General features: G+C 33.7%; 1 protein-coding gene across 1 annotated transcript in view; it reads left to right on the forward strand.

Moving 5' to 3' along the window:
- Window positions 1–13,319, forward strand: part of LOC142980733 (putative multidrug resistance-associated protein lethal(2)03659) — a 36,665-nt gene that overhangs the window by 3,001 nt on the left and 20,345 nt on the right. Inside the window, exon 4 of the mRNA XM_076126298.1 lies at window positions 2,794–2,950. Coding sequence (XP_075982413.1) covers window positions 2,794–2,950 — 157 coding nt within the window. The remainder of the gene's footprint in view (window positions 1–2,793; window positions 2,951–13,319) is intronic.

Genomic DNA, 13,319 nt, shown 5'->3' on the forward strand with positions numbered 1-13,319 from the left:
AATGTAGCCAATATCTGCTGTTCTGACAATTTTATTCCAAAACAGTTCAGCTGTAAAAGCAAAACAGACAGTTGTATGATAAACCGACAATTATCATATGAGATTAGAGAAAAACCTCTGTATTGAACCTTAGTCTTCAGCTAACAAAATATAGAAAACGAAGGAACTAAAATCTTAAGATTAACACCTACTCGTATTGATTGAGCAGTAGTCTGTCAGTGTACGAAGTATTTTATTACGTTGATTTACCGTTTGTATTCTTTCGTTTCTTGAACAATAAACACATTCGTAAAAAATTTCAACTTGATCGAGAAAAATACCTTTTTTTATATAAAGATTGCGGAACTTTGAATTCAGGTGCCTGATTTTAACAATTTTGTAATTGATAGGTAGATCGATTAATTTGCAAATGTCTAAATTTTTCCGTCCCGTGAACATTATTTTAACGGTTACTACGTATCTAAAATGGTCCGATGGCCATAAATCAATCACCATGTCACCACAAGGTCTTAAATAATAGGTTCTAGATAAGAATGATAGGCCACCTATTCATTTTATTTCCTTTCCGTTTCATTTTTATGTGTCGTTATTAGTGTTACTATATAAGGTTGGGTAGCGAGCTATACGAAAGGGCGTTTAAATTTTTTATGTCTATCGACTTCACAAGCTGAACTACACAAAAGCATTCATCATTTTAAAACGTCTTAATCTAAGGCAACCCATTCGCAATATATTTCTTGACATATTTCTTTTGATAATAAAAAAAAACCATTAACCAGCTCGGTAAAGATCGATGTATTGCGGGATCCTATACCTACTATGTATCTAGAAAATTCTTTAACTTTGTTGTTGTCTAAGCTATTTTGTGGGTCCTGAACTGCAAACTCGATCATTTTAATTTCACTTTGTTTTTATCCAAGACAATGATTTTTCCTCTTTGTTTACGGTCCAATTAAGACAGCTAATAAGTATGTATCACGGGTACATAAACAATTATTTGCTTTAATATTAACTATATAAACGGAACACACGTGCGAGTGTGCTTAGTGATAAGCCTAGGATAACTAATTATTGACATGGCATGAATAAAGAAAATGTTAATTGTTTACTAACAAACATAATATTTACATGTGGAAAACAATACAAGGACAACATTTGACTCAGTGTATTGTTTCTTCTGAATGCAGTATACGTTCTCAGTTCATAATACTCAGTACATTCATCTATACTTGTAATAAATCTGTAGGTAGATTCTGTACCTACACAGAATATATATAAAAAAAAACAATGGGGGATGTTAAGAAAAGTATACTGATACCGAATCTGCAATTTATATTTTTTTGCCAGTCTGTCTGCCTGTCGCAGCATCACATAAAAAACCGTATAGAATGCACTAAAATTTGGTATTGAATAAGTATTGGAGCAACATATAGATATACATAAAACACGCTTTTTTCTCATCGGGGTAAGCAAGCAGATACCGAAAAACGCCACTTGGTACGATCCCTACAAACTTGTATTGCCTCGTTCACTACATCTTGTCATATAGAACCGTCGGTTACGAGTACACTGTTTCGTCCCTAATTGCTAAAGTTTATAGTCCAGTCATTGTACGTAATAAGATCAAGTGACGGGGCTCCGGTCCATCAAATGTATCATACGCATTCAAAGAAAACTATCGACATCTCTCGTCAAAATATTGTCTGCCTACGCTTAGTTCATTGTCCAATTGATTGCATCCCAATTGTTTATTACTTGGCTTAATCTCAATAACTTTTTGACATAATATTGTGTCACTTATCGCTTACGGTAATTGAACTTTTCTGTACTAGGAACAGATAAGAGATTGTTGGTCTATTGATCGCATCCTCAATGTTATTGGTAATTGTAGCTTTTATACAAATTGTCACTTATTTGATGCTAGATTTTGACCGCGACTTCGCCTACGTGGTTTAGGGACTTGGGACAAATTTTACATACAAATATTCATACAAATATTCATCCCATTTTTTAACCCTTTTCTCCATTAATAGTAGAAGCCCATGTTCTTTTTCAAGGTTAACTCTATTTCTGTACCACATTTTATAAAAATCGGTTCAGTAGTTTAGACGTGTCAGCGTAACAGACAAACAGAGTTACTTTCGCATTTATAATATCAGGGAAGCAGGCATTAGTAGTGATTGTATAATTGAATTTTCGCTTGAAGAACTACATAAGGAAATTTGACCCATTTAAATGCAAATGCAATTAGTAGCTCTTAGGTATTATAAATGCCGTTCTTTTCGCTTCACGGTACAGTAAACAAGGATGCTTTGTTTAGAGGAAAAACGCTACGCTACGAAGAAAATGCACATGTGCATTAAACAATCCATTATAGTCACATAACGAGGCTCTGTGTCATATCTAAAACTTATTAAGACAGAAAAAAAATAACGGCATTAAAACACAAAAGAAAAATATTTTAACTGTTCTGTATTACCACATAACAGTACTTTTAAGACTCGGGTTCAATGTTAAGGCCGGATCCTAATAAACTACCTTGTATGTTTAACGCTAAACGCTATTGGGTAGATAACATATCGTTAAATGTACCTCAGAAACCGGGGGTATGTCATTTTTAAACATATCGTAGAATAATGCAGGTTCCGAATTCGCACTTACTCCGCGTCTTCTAATTTTCCATTTTCAGAGTCGTTTTGTATTCAGTAGGAGAACGAGATAGATTTTATGTAGTAGCAAATAAAATTACATAAGTCTAGTCTGTTTTCATCTAACATTATTTTATTCTTGTAGGTCCCCTGGGCGACAAATTCGCACGTCTTTGGGAAGAAGAAGTGGCAAGAGCAGGAGGCAAGAGAAAACCAAGTCTATTGCGAGTCATATTAAGAGCATACGCCGCAAGATGTATGCTCTACGGATTCGTACTGCTGTTCATGGAGTGCGGAATCAGGTAAGAATCAAACAATTTATTGATAATCGTATCTCTGACGCTTGCCATATGAAAGTGCTTTAGACTATCCAGTCATGTGGTTATGTTAAAATTATGTGTGTCCTAATTGTTCCACCCATTTTATACATAAGTGATTTTTTTTCGAATTAGCAAAACTAATATTGGATGACCAATGGGTTTTGAGTTAAGTTTATTTTTAACCTAAAGAAAAGATATAATTGCAAAAAAAAGCAGGTCAGATTTGTTTACTAACATGTTTCGTGGAAATAGTAAAAAATGTTTAATAGACGAATTAGTTGCAATTGCATTTGCATTAGAATTACTATAGTAATCGAGCTGAAGCTAGGTATTTCTAGGTTTTACGATGTGGGTGTGTATTACATTGATTAGATAGCAGTGCGATCGATATTGTAGCTCTTTATACGATTACTATACTCGTAACTAAGATAGGGTCGTAGTATGTCATCTAAAATGTAAATGTGTTCATTATAATTAAAGCAATGATAGTACGTTTACTAATAATTACAGAATGCATCCCGGTGCTTTGCTTTTTTAGGATGTATGTAATGGTCACTAGTGGGTCACTATTATACGATACAGTTCTCCTTAAGCCATTGTATGCCTCCGCTAGCCCGGATTTCGCATTACAAGGCTTTCTACTAAGTGGTCGGACTATTGTAGGTAACGATATCCAATGAACATTTAAATGTGTCATTCTATTCCTAAAACCCACGATGAAGAAATACCAACTTCCTAAACGTCCAATCCGCAAATAGTTATGCACTAACTATACTAATGTATGACGAGATCACGAGTAAGTAATATTGAGCCTACCGAGAATTATGATCTTGTAGATTCTTTACATAAGTAAAGTACGATCAGCATCAAAAATAGTACACACTGACACATTTTCAAAAGCAATTTTCCTAATGAAAATAGTACAATTTGTGTTGTATATTAAACTCAAAGTACTTTTACAATCATTGCTCATATTTGTCGACTAATAGCAATGATATAAGTTGATATTTTCATACAAATAATAACTATTGAATATGTGTCACGGTGTATATTTTTCTGACTGTATCTAAGTGTATATGAGACTACGTCAGAGGCATTCAACATGTTTTTACCACCATGATGTCCTTATTGCGTAAACTTGCGAAATGACTATTATTAGTCAGTATGTAATAAACAGGCCGATTGAACTCCGAAACACGTGATGTCGTCATAATATTCAATAATATTTTGTTTACTTTCTAAGGTGCAGTCAACTATCCTTCTGTTTTTGTAGCTTTTAGATAAACAAGGTCACTATTGAGAGAGTATTGACATGGATCAATATGCAGTTTGAACTAGTTTTTGATTGAGTTTAATGATCTTGTTGATTACACTACATATTACTTACATTATGCGATGAAAACGTAGGTAGTATTCTGAAAACAAGGCGACCTTTAGCACTCAAACGATCTTCTGTTTAATAGATAGGTACTTTAAAATATTTTCTTATGTATAACAGCATAACATATTTAAGATGTTTATGCTTCCGTCATCTATACATATAAGATTGTACACTTGTCTTAAAATATACTGACTCCGTTACAGCCGGTTTTTTTTAAATAAACAAAAGAATTTGGAGAACCTGTGGTTTTTGCTAGTGGGTATTTCCTCCAGGGAATTTTGCACTCGAAAATATTACAAGGACGCTACCTTTGAGCGCTTTAGCGTTCATTAGCAAAGTAATGTATATTGAGACAGTAAATTAAACTCGTGACAGTTTTCACGATGAAAACAAATGAGATCGTGGTATGCGGTAATTTCACGAGCAATGCAATTGAAATCAGTGAGAATTACTATACCAAATTAATGTTACCAAGTCTTCCAAAGAGGCATCTTATATAAATAGTGTTTTTTTTTTAATGTTAAAAAGACACAAACATACAAATAACGGATACAAAGTACAACCAGCCACGTAACAATTATTTGTGGATCGCACAAATAATTGTCCCCTGTGGGAATCGAACCATCCCAACGCAATGGTAGCGGCGTGGTGACCTAAACCACTGCACCACGGAGGCAGTCAATTTGACTCTTGATCTCATTGACAACTAGGCATTAAATCAAATCCGAAATTTAAATGAACCATAGCCATTCTGTTACACCGTGAATCACGAATTTAGGTCAGTTACAATGATTCGTAGTATTCGTACTTTATTCCATAGCATTAGCATTTCTTTCCTTTTTGTGTTTGCACTGCTATAAAAATAGATTTTGGAAGCCTTTTGGGCCTACGTGATACGTAAGTAATCAGTTTGTGACATACATTTGAATGTTTGAGTTCGGCATTTATAAGAGTTCTTATACTGTATTCTCTACACAGTATATTAACTAGGAATACGCCATAAAATTGTGTAAATCTATTCGAAGAACTGAATCTGTTTCGAAGAACTCGATGCATTGATTTTTCTGACGATTTTCCCCAAGCACTTATATCGAAGGATTGATGACGTCGAAGTTCAACAAACGGCTCGCCGCACTGTTTGTGTTGTAAAATCCAATTACATGTACCTTGTACGTAACACAGTCAATCACACATGTGTACTTACATAATAAGTGTATGGTAACATTCCCAATGCCATTTACATCAAGGTCGAATCAAATTGATAAATTCAAATGGGTAGGACCTATTGTTAGCTAATTTCCCTGTCGTTATCAGCAAATTCTGTTGACAAAACAGTCGTGATAAAATCGCTATCAGTCTTCCGAATATAGGTTAACGATGCAAACCTTTGTAAATTAAATCCTCCCCAATTCTTGTTGAAGATTAACATAAATGCATGAGAATGACGGACGGTTCGAGGACGACCATTATCAAAATTAGTGGCTATTACTTTGCGAATAGGCAATGAAGTTTGAATACGTTATCACACTCATCACTGAGTTGACAAGTCGTTAAAGAATTGGACAAGACAAGAGTTACGCTAGTAAGTAAATAAGACTGTTTTTGGAGGTGTTCAAAAAAAGGTTTTAAAACTGTCAATATTGACGTGTCGCTTACCTATAAATCTGCAATATGTACTTAGCGTTGTAGATGCCTTTTGTGCTAAGGGTTCCTAAGCAAAATAATAGAAGGTATCAAAAGGGTCAATATGATTGGAACTTGGTGGTATGATTGGACTATAAAATGTTCCATTAAATCATTGTCCTTAGTTAAACATTATTCATGATGTGACAGAACACAGACTAGAATTAATTCGCGTCGTGGTGGGTCCAACGGTGTTTATCAGTTAATTTATTTGTCGTGACATTGACCACCCATTGTCGGCATAACAGCCAAATCATCGCATACAATACATGCTTTTTGCTTGAAGTAATTACTGTCATTTACGGTGTACTCTCAAAGAACATTACAATGTTAATTGAGAACGGGTTTTTAAAAAAATAAGTACGGATTTTGTAAACTGTAGAGCTGTTAAGAAGAAAATCTTTGTGCGAAATTCCGCGACTTTAGTTTGGCTTGATTCATGTACTTTGTTGACTTAAAAACTTATCAATATTTATTTGATTTTTTTGTATGTTTCGGCATGTTTTTGACAGCCTAGCGATGATTTGACTAATCGAACTACAAAAGTTTCCGAAATTACGGTTGACAAAATGTTATGAGATTTTTTTCTGAACTTAAACGGTTTTTATTTCTTACGAATACAATAGTTTTGTTAATGAATTGTTGACGCAATCATTAACAATATGTAAATAGCAAACAATGTTAAATGTTTTTTTTTCTTCATATTACTTATTTATATTTCAATATGTTACCTACATAGAATTTGTGTATCAGGCACGAACGTAACTACTCGTACCTTCGTTAAACAGGGTTCCTATCAATATGTGATAGCATCGAACAATTCATTGGAGTGCTATGTTTCTTAGAATTAGGTGTACTAAAAATTCAGCAATCGTCGCACATGGTATCAATACAAAGTAAATATTCTATAAATAATGTAGAAGCACGTGTAAGCCACTTTGTGAACGACTCAATTATAGCCTTCGATTGACACTCATTGAAATCGTTTATTAAACTTTAAAGCATCTTTGTAAGTAGAGGCTATTTAGTTGACACTAGTAGGGTATATTCCGAGAAGAGTTGGAGTACGAGAATTATTACACCTTTATTACCTGTACAGTGTACAGGTAATAAGCTAAAGTGTACACTGTACACTGTACACAGATACTTAATGCTGTTTATTTCGTAGTCCGAATAAGAGACAGGAAACTAATTCTGTAATGGCAAATACTATTAGATGCCTGTCATATCTACCGGCTCATGATCGCTTCGGCGCTTTATGTTTAAAATATGCGAAAAATTATGTAACATATATTATACCAACCTACATTAACATATCATTATTATGTATTTATGTAAATTCACCTATATAAAAATCCGATGATTAAAATATAATAAAATGTGCCGAATGGTTATTTTTAGACCATTTCTTTAATGTAAGCGGTATATTTCCTTGTATCACGGGAAATGATCTGTTTGATGTAAACATCCCGTCAAGTATAGCCTTGGCACGTTGTGTTTGTTCGTGACCTCGTGGAGGCGTCTCGTATTATCTAACGAGTGGACGAAACGCGCCAAACAGGTCATTAATCCTTCGACCGCTACCTTTACACCAGACGAATTCGATAAGTAATATCGTCTTATTTCAAACGTTACATTGACCAACGAACTATTGCATTACAATAATATGTTTTTGCATAATGTCACCGCGACCCAGGTAGTCTAAGAACCTGATATAGTAATAAATAGCCATTATTATTAATTTATAGTAAAAAGAAAAAAAAAAGAAATAATAGACTGAAAGAAAAAAAAAGGATTTATTCCTGACGTCATTTTGAAAAATGATTTCGCATGGAGATAATTTTGCTACCGGTTACTGTGTACTTATCTAACGGGTATAAAAATAAATTGTTCTATAAATAGTCAAAGATTTCCACTATTACGTAGCGGCATGAGTCCACGACACTTGCCAATTTCTTATTGATCGTTATGTTCTCAAATCTCACGTTACGAGTATCATTACAGACTGTCTTGGTTACATCATACGAAATAACCGTTAAAGATATTAAAATAGTAATACTTTAATAATTGCCACTTATATTGGTGTTAGAACAGAACTTACATTCTACTTAAAACTAGGCTTCTATATTTTTAATGATTGCGACTGCTTATAACTGTTGAGTGCTGACTTAAACACCAAGTTGCTTTCAACATTCGTTTTCTGGAAAACTCGACGCTTCTAGTTTTATTTAAAAACTTTTTTGTATGTTGTTTTAACAATACAATAGAATATAAACATCCAATAGAAACGTATTCGTAATCATACTGTACATGACCAGACCAATGACCATAAATAAAATTAATATCCTTAGACCTTGACTCAGGTAGGTTTCTTAGTATTACAAAAAAATGACGCTAAATTATCTATCTGTTCCACTTACACTGTAACCAATCAATCATACATAACCACTAATAAACATTCGTAAAATAATTTTTAATTAGTCTAACGATACCTTTCGATCTCATTCACCTCAAGACGTTTGTAGGTTAACTGTTGACACACAAACATACATATATCTATAAACATAGCTATTTTATTAATTACCTTGCAGTAGTGACCTGAATCTTATACCTACGGTTACTGTAAAAACACTTAAAATAATTAAACGTAATGGAAAGTTCTAGACGATACACAGAAGCCACTTTGCCAATTTACTCCATGGAATGGAAGCTCAACGGTCTTTGTTGTTAGATCAATATTACCCTAGATACTCGTAACTGACCTCGAAAGAAGAATAAATGATAAAAGATGGTAAAATGGCCAACGTAGTACTAGTTTCAGTTAAATGGTTGGTGAATAGTTGCTGTAATGGCATGTAATTATGGTAATATAGAAGTATCTAGCCGACAATGTACAATGGACGGCAATATTTAACAGAACAGGCTTCCCGTTGGCGGCATTTGTTCATATTTAGTAGGCGTGTATAGAACGAATTGCCTCTTCGAAATAAGTTCTGTGCGATCGCCTTCAAGTGATTTCGGAATGGAAACGATATCACGTGAAATTTCCTATCAAAATTGGAACTCCAGCATGCTTAGGTTTACGATTACTGGCTACTCGCATAAGAAAATGCTGTCCACTGAAAAACGTCTCACCAATAATCCGATTTGGTAACCCACGATCAAATATGACCTATTTATCTTATCTTTGCAAATACGAAAGGCTTGCAGTTCACTTAATAGATACAGTTACTAGCATAATCATCGCTGACAGATGTTTATAAATGAAAACATCAAAGAACTTTACTTTTGTATATTTTTTTAAATTATAGTTGAGCCTTTAAAGTTGTTTATATTTCAAAATAATAAACAAATACCTATGTATAATCTGTATAAAAAATATCAGTTTCTGTAAGTATAAATTAGTAATTGTGACCAGTGGAGTGACCAGAGGATTACATTAGAGCTTTGATTATGTGTCTGCAAAACACTCGCTACTGGAAGGTACGAGAAACATTGTAATTCCACACTTACACGATGGTTCTTTACACCGTTGTATGTACTTCGGACTCTGTTAGTTGTCTTATATGTATGTGACTAATACTTGTATGTAACAACACTTGTATGTAACAACACGTTCCTGCGGTTCCAGTTATGTTTTAGTGCTGTGGTTTTCCTCATCCCTTTTAGTACTCATGAAACTTATTTTATTTTAAAGCCAAGCCTAAAATAAGTTTTAATTCGAATGTATTCTGCGAGTGACAATAATAAGTTGTTTACTGCCAGTGTTAGTTAAGTTCTGTTTGTAATGGTAACATTTCGTAGAGTTGATTCGTATTTGTTATTTAAAATAGTTTTTTCTTGGTTTTCGCTTATTCAATCCGGCCTGGCGCTGAGAATTTGCCTAATTACGCGTGAGTGTGGGTGTATGTCAGTGGGTTTTGTTAGACATCTAATAAACAGATAACAGAACAGATGCTGAGTGTTATTCAACTGAAACATTAAACTTAAACTAGCATTTATTACTCTTTCCGACAGACACCTCAGTATATTTGCAGCAATATTTTATGCTTGAGATTCAAAGATAAATCACAAACATCTGATAAGATCTGTATCGTTATAGATATCTGAGATCTGTAGTTATCGTATCTGATTTGAGAACTAGTTTGACCTGATATTTCCATGAGAATTGCAAAAAAAGTCAATAAAAAGCATAATATTCAGATAATAACAGACCAATGACCATAAATAAAATTAATATCCTTAGACCTTGACTCAGGTAGGTTTCTTAGTATTAAAAAAAATGACGCATACACTTATCTATCTGTTCCATTTACACTGTTACCAATCAATCATAGGTACATAACCAATAATAAACATTCGTAAAATCCTTTTTAATCAGTCTAACGATACCTTTCGATCTCATTCACCTCAAGACGTTTGTAGGTTAACTGTTGACACACAAACATACATATATCTATAAACCTAGCTATTTTATTAATTACCTTGCAGTAGTGACCTGAATCTTATACCTACGGTTACTGTAAAAACACTTAAAATAATTAAACGTAATGGAAAGTTCTAGACGATACACAGAAGCCACTTTGCCAATTTACTCCATGGAATGGAAGCTCAGCGGTCTTTGTTGTTAGATCAATATTACCCTAGATACTCGTAACTGACCTCGAAAGAAGAATAAATGATAAAAGATGGTAAAATTGCCAACATAGTACTAGTTTCAGTTAAATGGTTGGTGAATAGTTGCTGTAATGGCATGTAATTACGGTAATATAGAAGTATCTAGCCGACAATGTACAATGGACGGCAATGTTTAACAGATGGAAGGCTTCCCGTTGGCGGCATTTATTCATTTTTAGTAGGCGTATATAGAACGATTTGCCTCTTCAAAATAAGTTCCGTGCGTTCGCCTTCAAGTGATTTCGGAATGGAAACGATATCACCCGAAATTTCCTATCGAAATTGGAACTCCAGTATGCTTAGGTTTATAGTTACTGGCTATTCGCATAAAAAATTGCTGTCCACTGAAAAACGTCTCACCAATAATCCGATTTGGTAAACCACGATCAAATATGACCTATTTATCGTATCTTTGCAAATACGAAAGGCTTACAGCACACTTAATAGATACAGTTACTAGCATAATCAACGCTGACAGATGTTTGTAAACGAAAACATCAAAGGACTTTACTTTTGTATATTTTTTTAAATTATAGTTGAGCCTTTAAAGTTGTTTATATTTCAAAATAATAAACAAATACCTATGTATAATCTGTATAAAAAATATCAGTTTCTGTAAGTATAAATTAGTAATTGTGACCAGTGGAGTGACCAGAGGATTACATTAGAGCTTTGATTATGTGTCTGCAAAACACTCGCTACTGGAAGGTACGAGAAACATTGTAATTCCACACTTACACGATGGTTCTTTACACCGTTGTATGTACTTCGGACTCTGTTAGTTGTCTTATATGTATGTGACTAATACTTGTATGTAACAACACTTGTATGTAACAACACGTTCCTGCGGTTCCAGTTATGTTTTAGTGCTGTGGTTTTCCTCATCCCTTTTAGTACTCATGAAACTTATTTTATTTTAAAGCCAAGCCTAAAATAAGTTTTAATTCGAATGTATTCTGCGAGTGACAATAATAAGTTGTTTACTGCCAGTGTTAGTTAAGTTCTGTTTGTAATGGTAACATTTCGTAGAGTTGATTCGTATTTGTTATTTAAAATAGTTTTTTCTTGGTTTTCGCTTATTCAATCCGGCCTGGCGCTGAGAATTTGCCTAATTACGCGTGAGTGTGGGTGTATGTCAGTGGGTTTTGTTAGACATCTAATAAACAGATAACAGAACAGATGCTGAGTGTTATTCAACTGAAACATTAAACTTAAACTAGCATTTATTACTCTTTCCGACAGACACCTCAGTATATTTGCAGCAATATTTTATGCTTGAGATTCAAAGATAAATCACAAACATCTGATAAGATCTGTATCGTTATAGATATCTGAGATCTGTAGTTATCGTATCTGATTTGAGAACTAGTTTGACCTGATATTTCCATGAGAATTGCAAAAAAAGTCAATAAAAAGCATAATATTCTTGAATATGTGGGAAAGAACGTAGCATTTGGACTTATTGCAGCATATGACTTAATTTCTTATTCACCTACAATATTTTTGATATAGCATATGTTTATATAAATAATAATAAATTTGACCCATTAATGTCCCACTGCTGAGCAAGGTTCTCCTCCCGTAATGAGGGATGTGTTAGGCCTTGAGTTCACCACGCTGACCAAGTACGGGTTAGGAACTTTTCGTACCTTCAAGAACTGTTCCAAAAACTCTCAGGCTTGCAATTTGCATTATGATATTTCTTTCACCGTTGGAACAAATGATAATTATTTCGAATACACACATAACTTTGAAAAGTAATTGGTGTGTTGCCTCGGGTTCGAACCATCAACCACTTGCGTGGGAGATACCAATTTATACCTCTCGGTTATCACTGCTTTGTTTGTATACAGAAATTAAATAAACAAATATAAAAAGATTTAATCATTTAATTGTTTAAAAACAATCTCATTTTTTCTCTACTTTATAGCTATGTTATCAGGCATATTAATCTGATGATTGCCTATTAAACGGCAGCACACACTTATCCATGTGTATTTTCCGTCTTATTTGATAAGATTACATACACTTATTGCAAGTTATCAGGTGAATAATCAGACAATCGTGATGTAATATTATATCAGTTATACACTTAATAGATTACCTAATAGAATTGTCAGTCTGGTTGATAAAGATATGAACAATCTTATTATGAAAAATAGAGTAATGTTCTGAGGTTGTCCGATTCTTTAGAGTACCTGTACCTGCACTTATTTAAGTTAGTACATAAATCAATGGATTATTATCAGTTGATGTTATCCATTGACATCGATTGGAGCTGATCTTTTGATTATAGATTTCATAGTGTGCTCTTAATCGATGTCAACTAATCCAAGATCTATGATCCAAAATGTATGTGAATATGGAAAAAAGGGTTTGGTCATGAAAATAAATAAAAGATCTGTCTTCATATTTATTACCTTTATGAAATGCATGAAATCCTTGTACGTTACAAGAATTACATGCATTGCAATACAACTTTATAAGAACAAAAACGTGTATCTGTACAATTAAACATAAATCGTAGTGTATTCCAACCAAAACTATCATTCAGCATGAAATATATTAGTAGGCCTCCCTCCATTTTAATCCTATTCCTCTAGAATCCAG

Source organism: Anticarsia gemmatalis, chromosome 2 (genome assembly GCF_050436995.1).
Source record: "Anticarsia gemmatalis isolate Benzon Research Colony breed Stoneville strain chromosome 2, ilAntGemm2 primary, whole genome shotgun sequence".
In the NCBI taxonomy this organism is placed as follows: Eukaryota; Metazoa; Arthropoda; class Insecta; order Lepidoptera; family Erebidae; genus Anticarsia; species Anticarsia gemmatalis.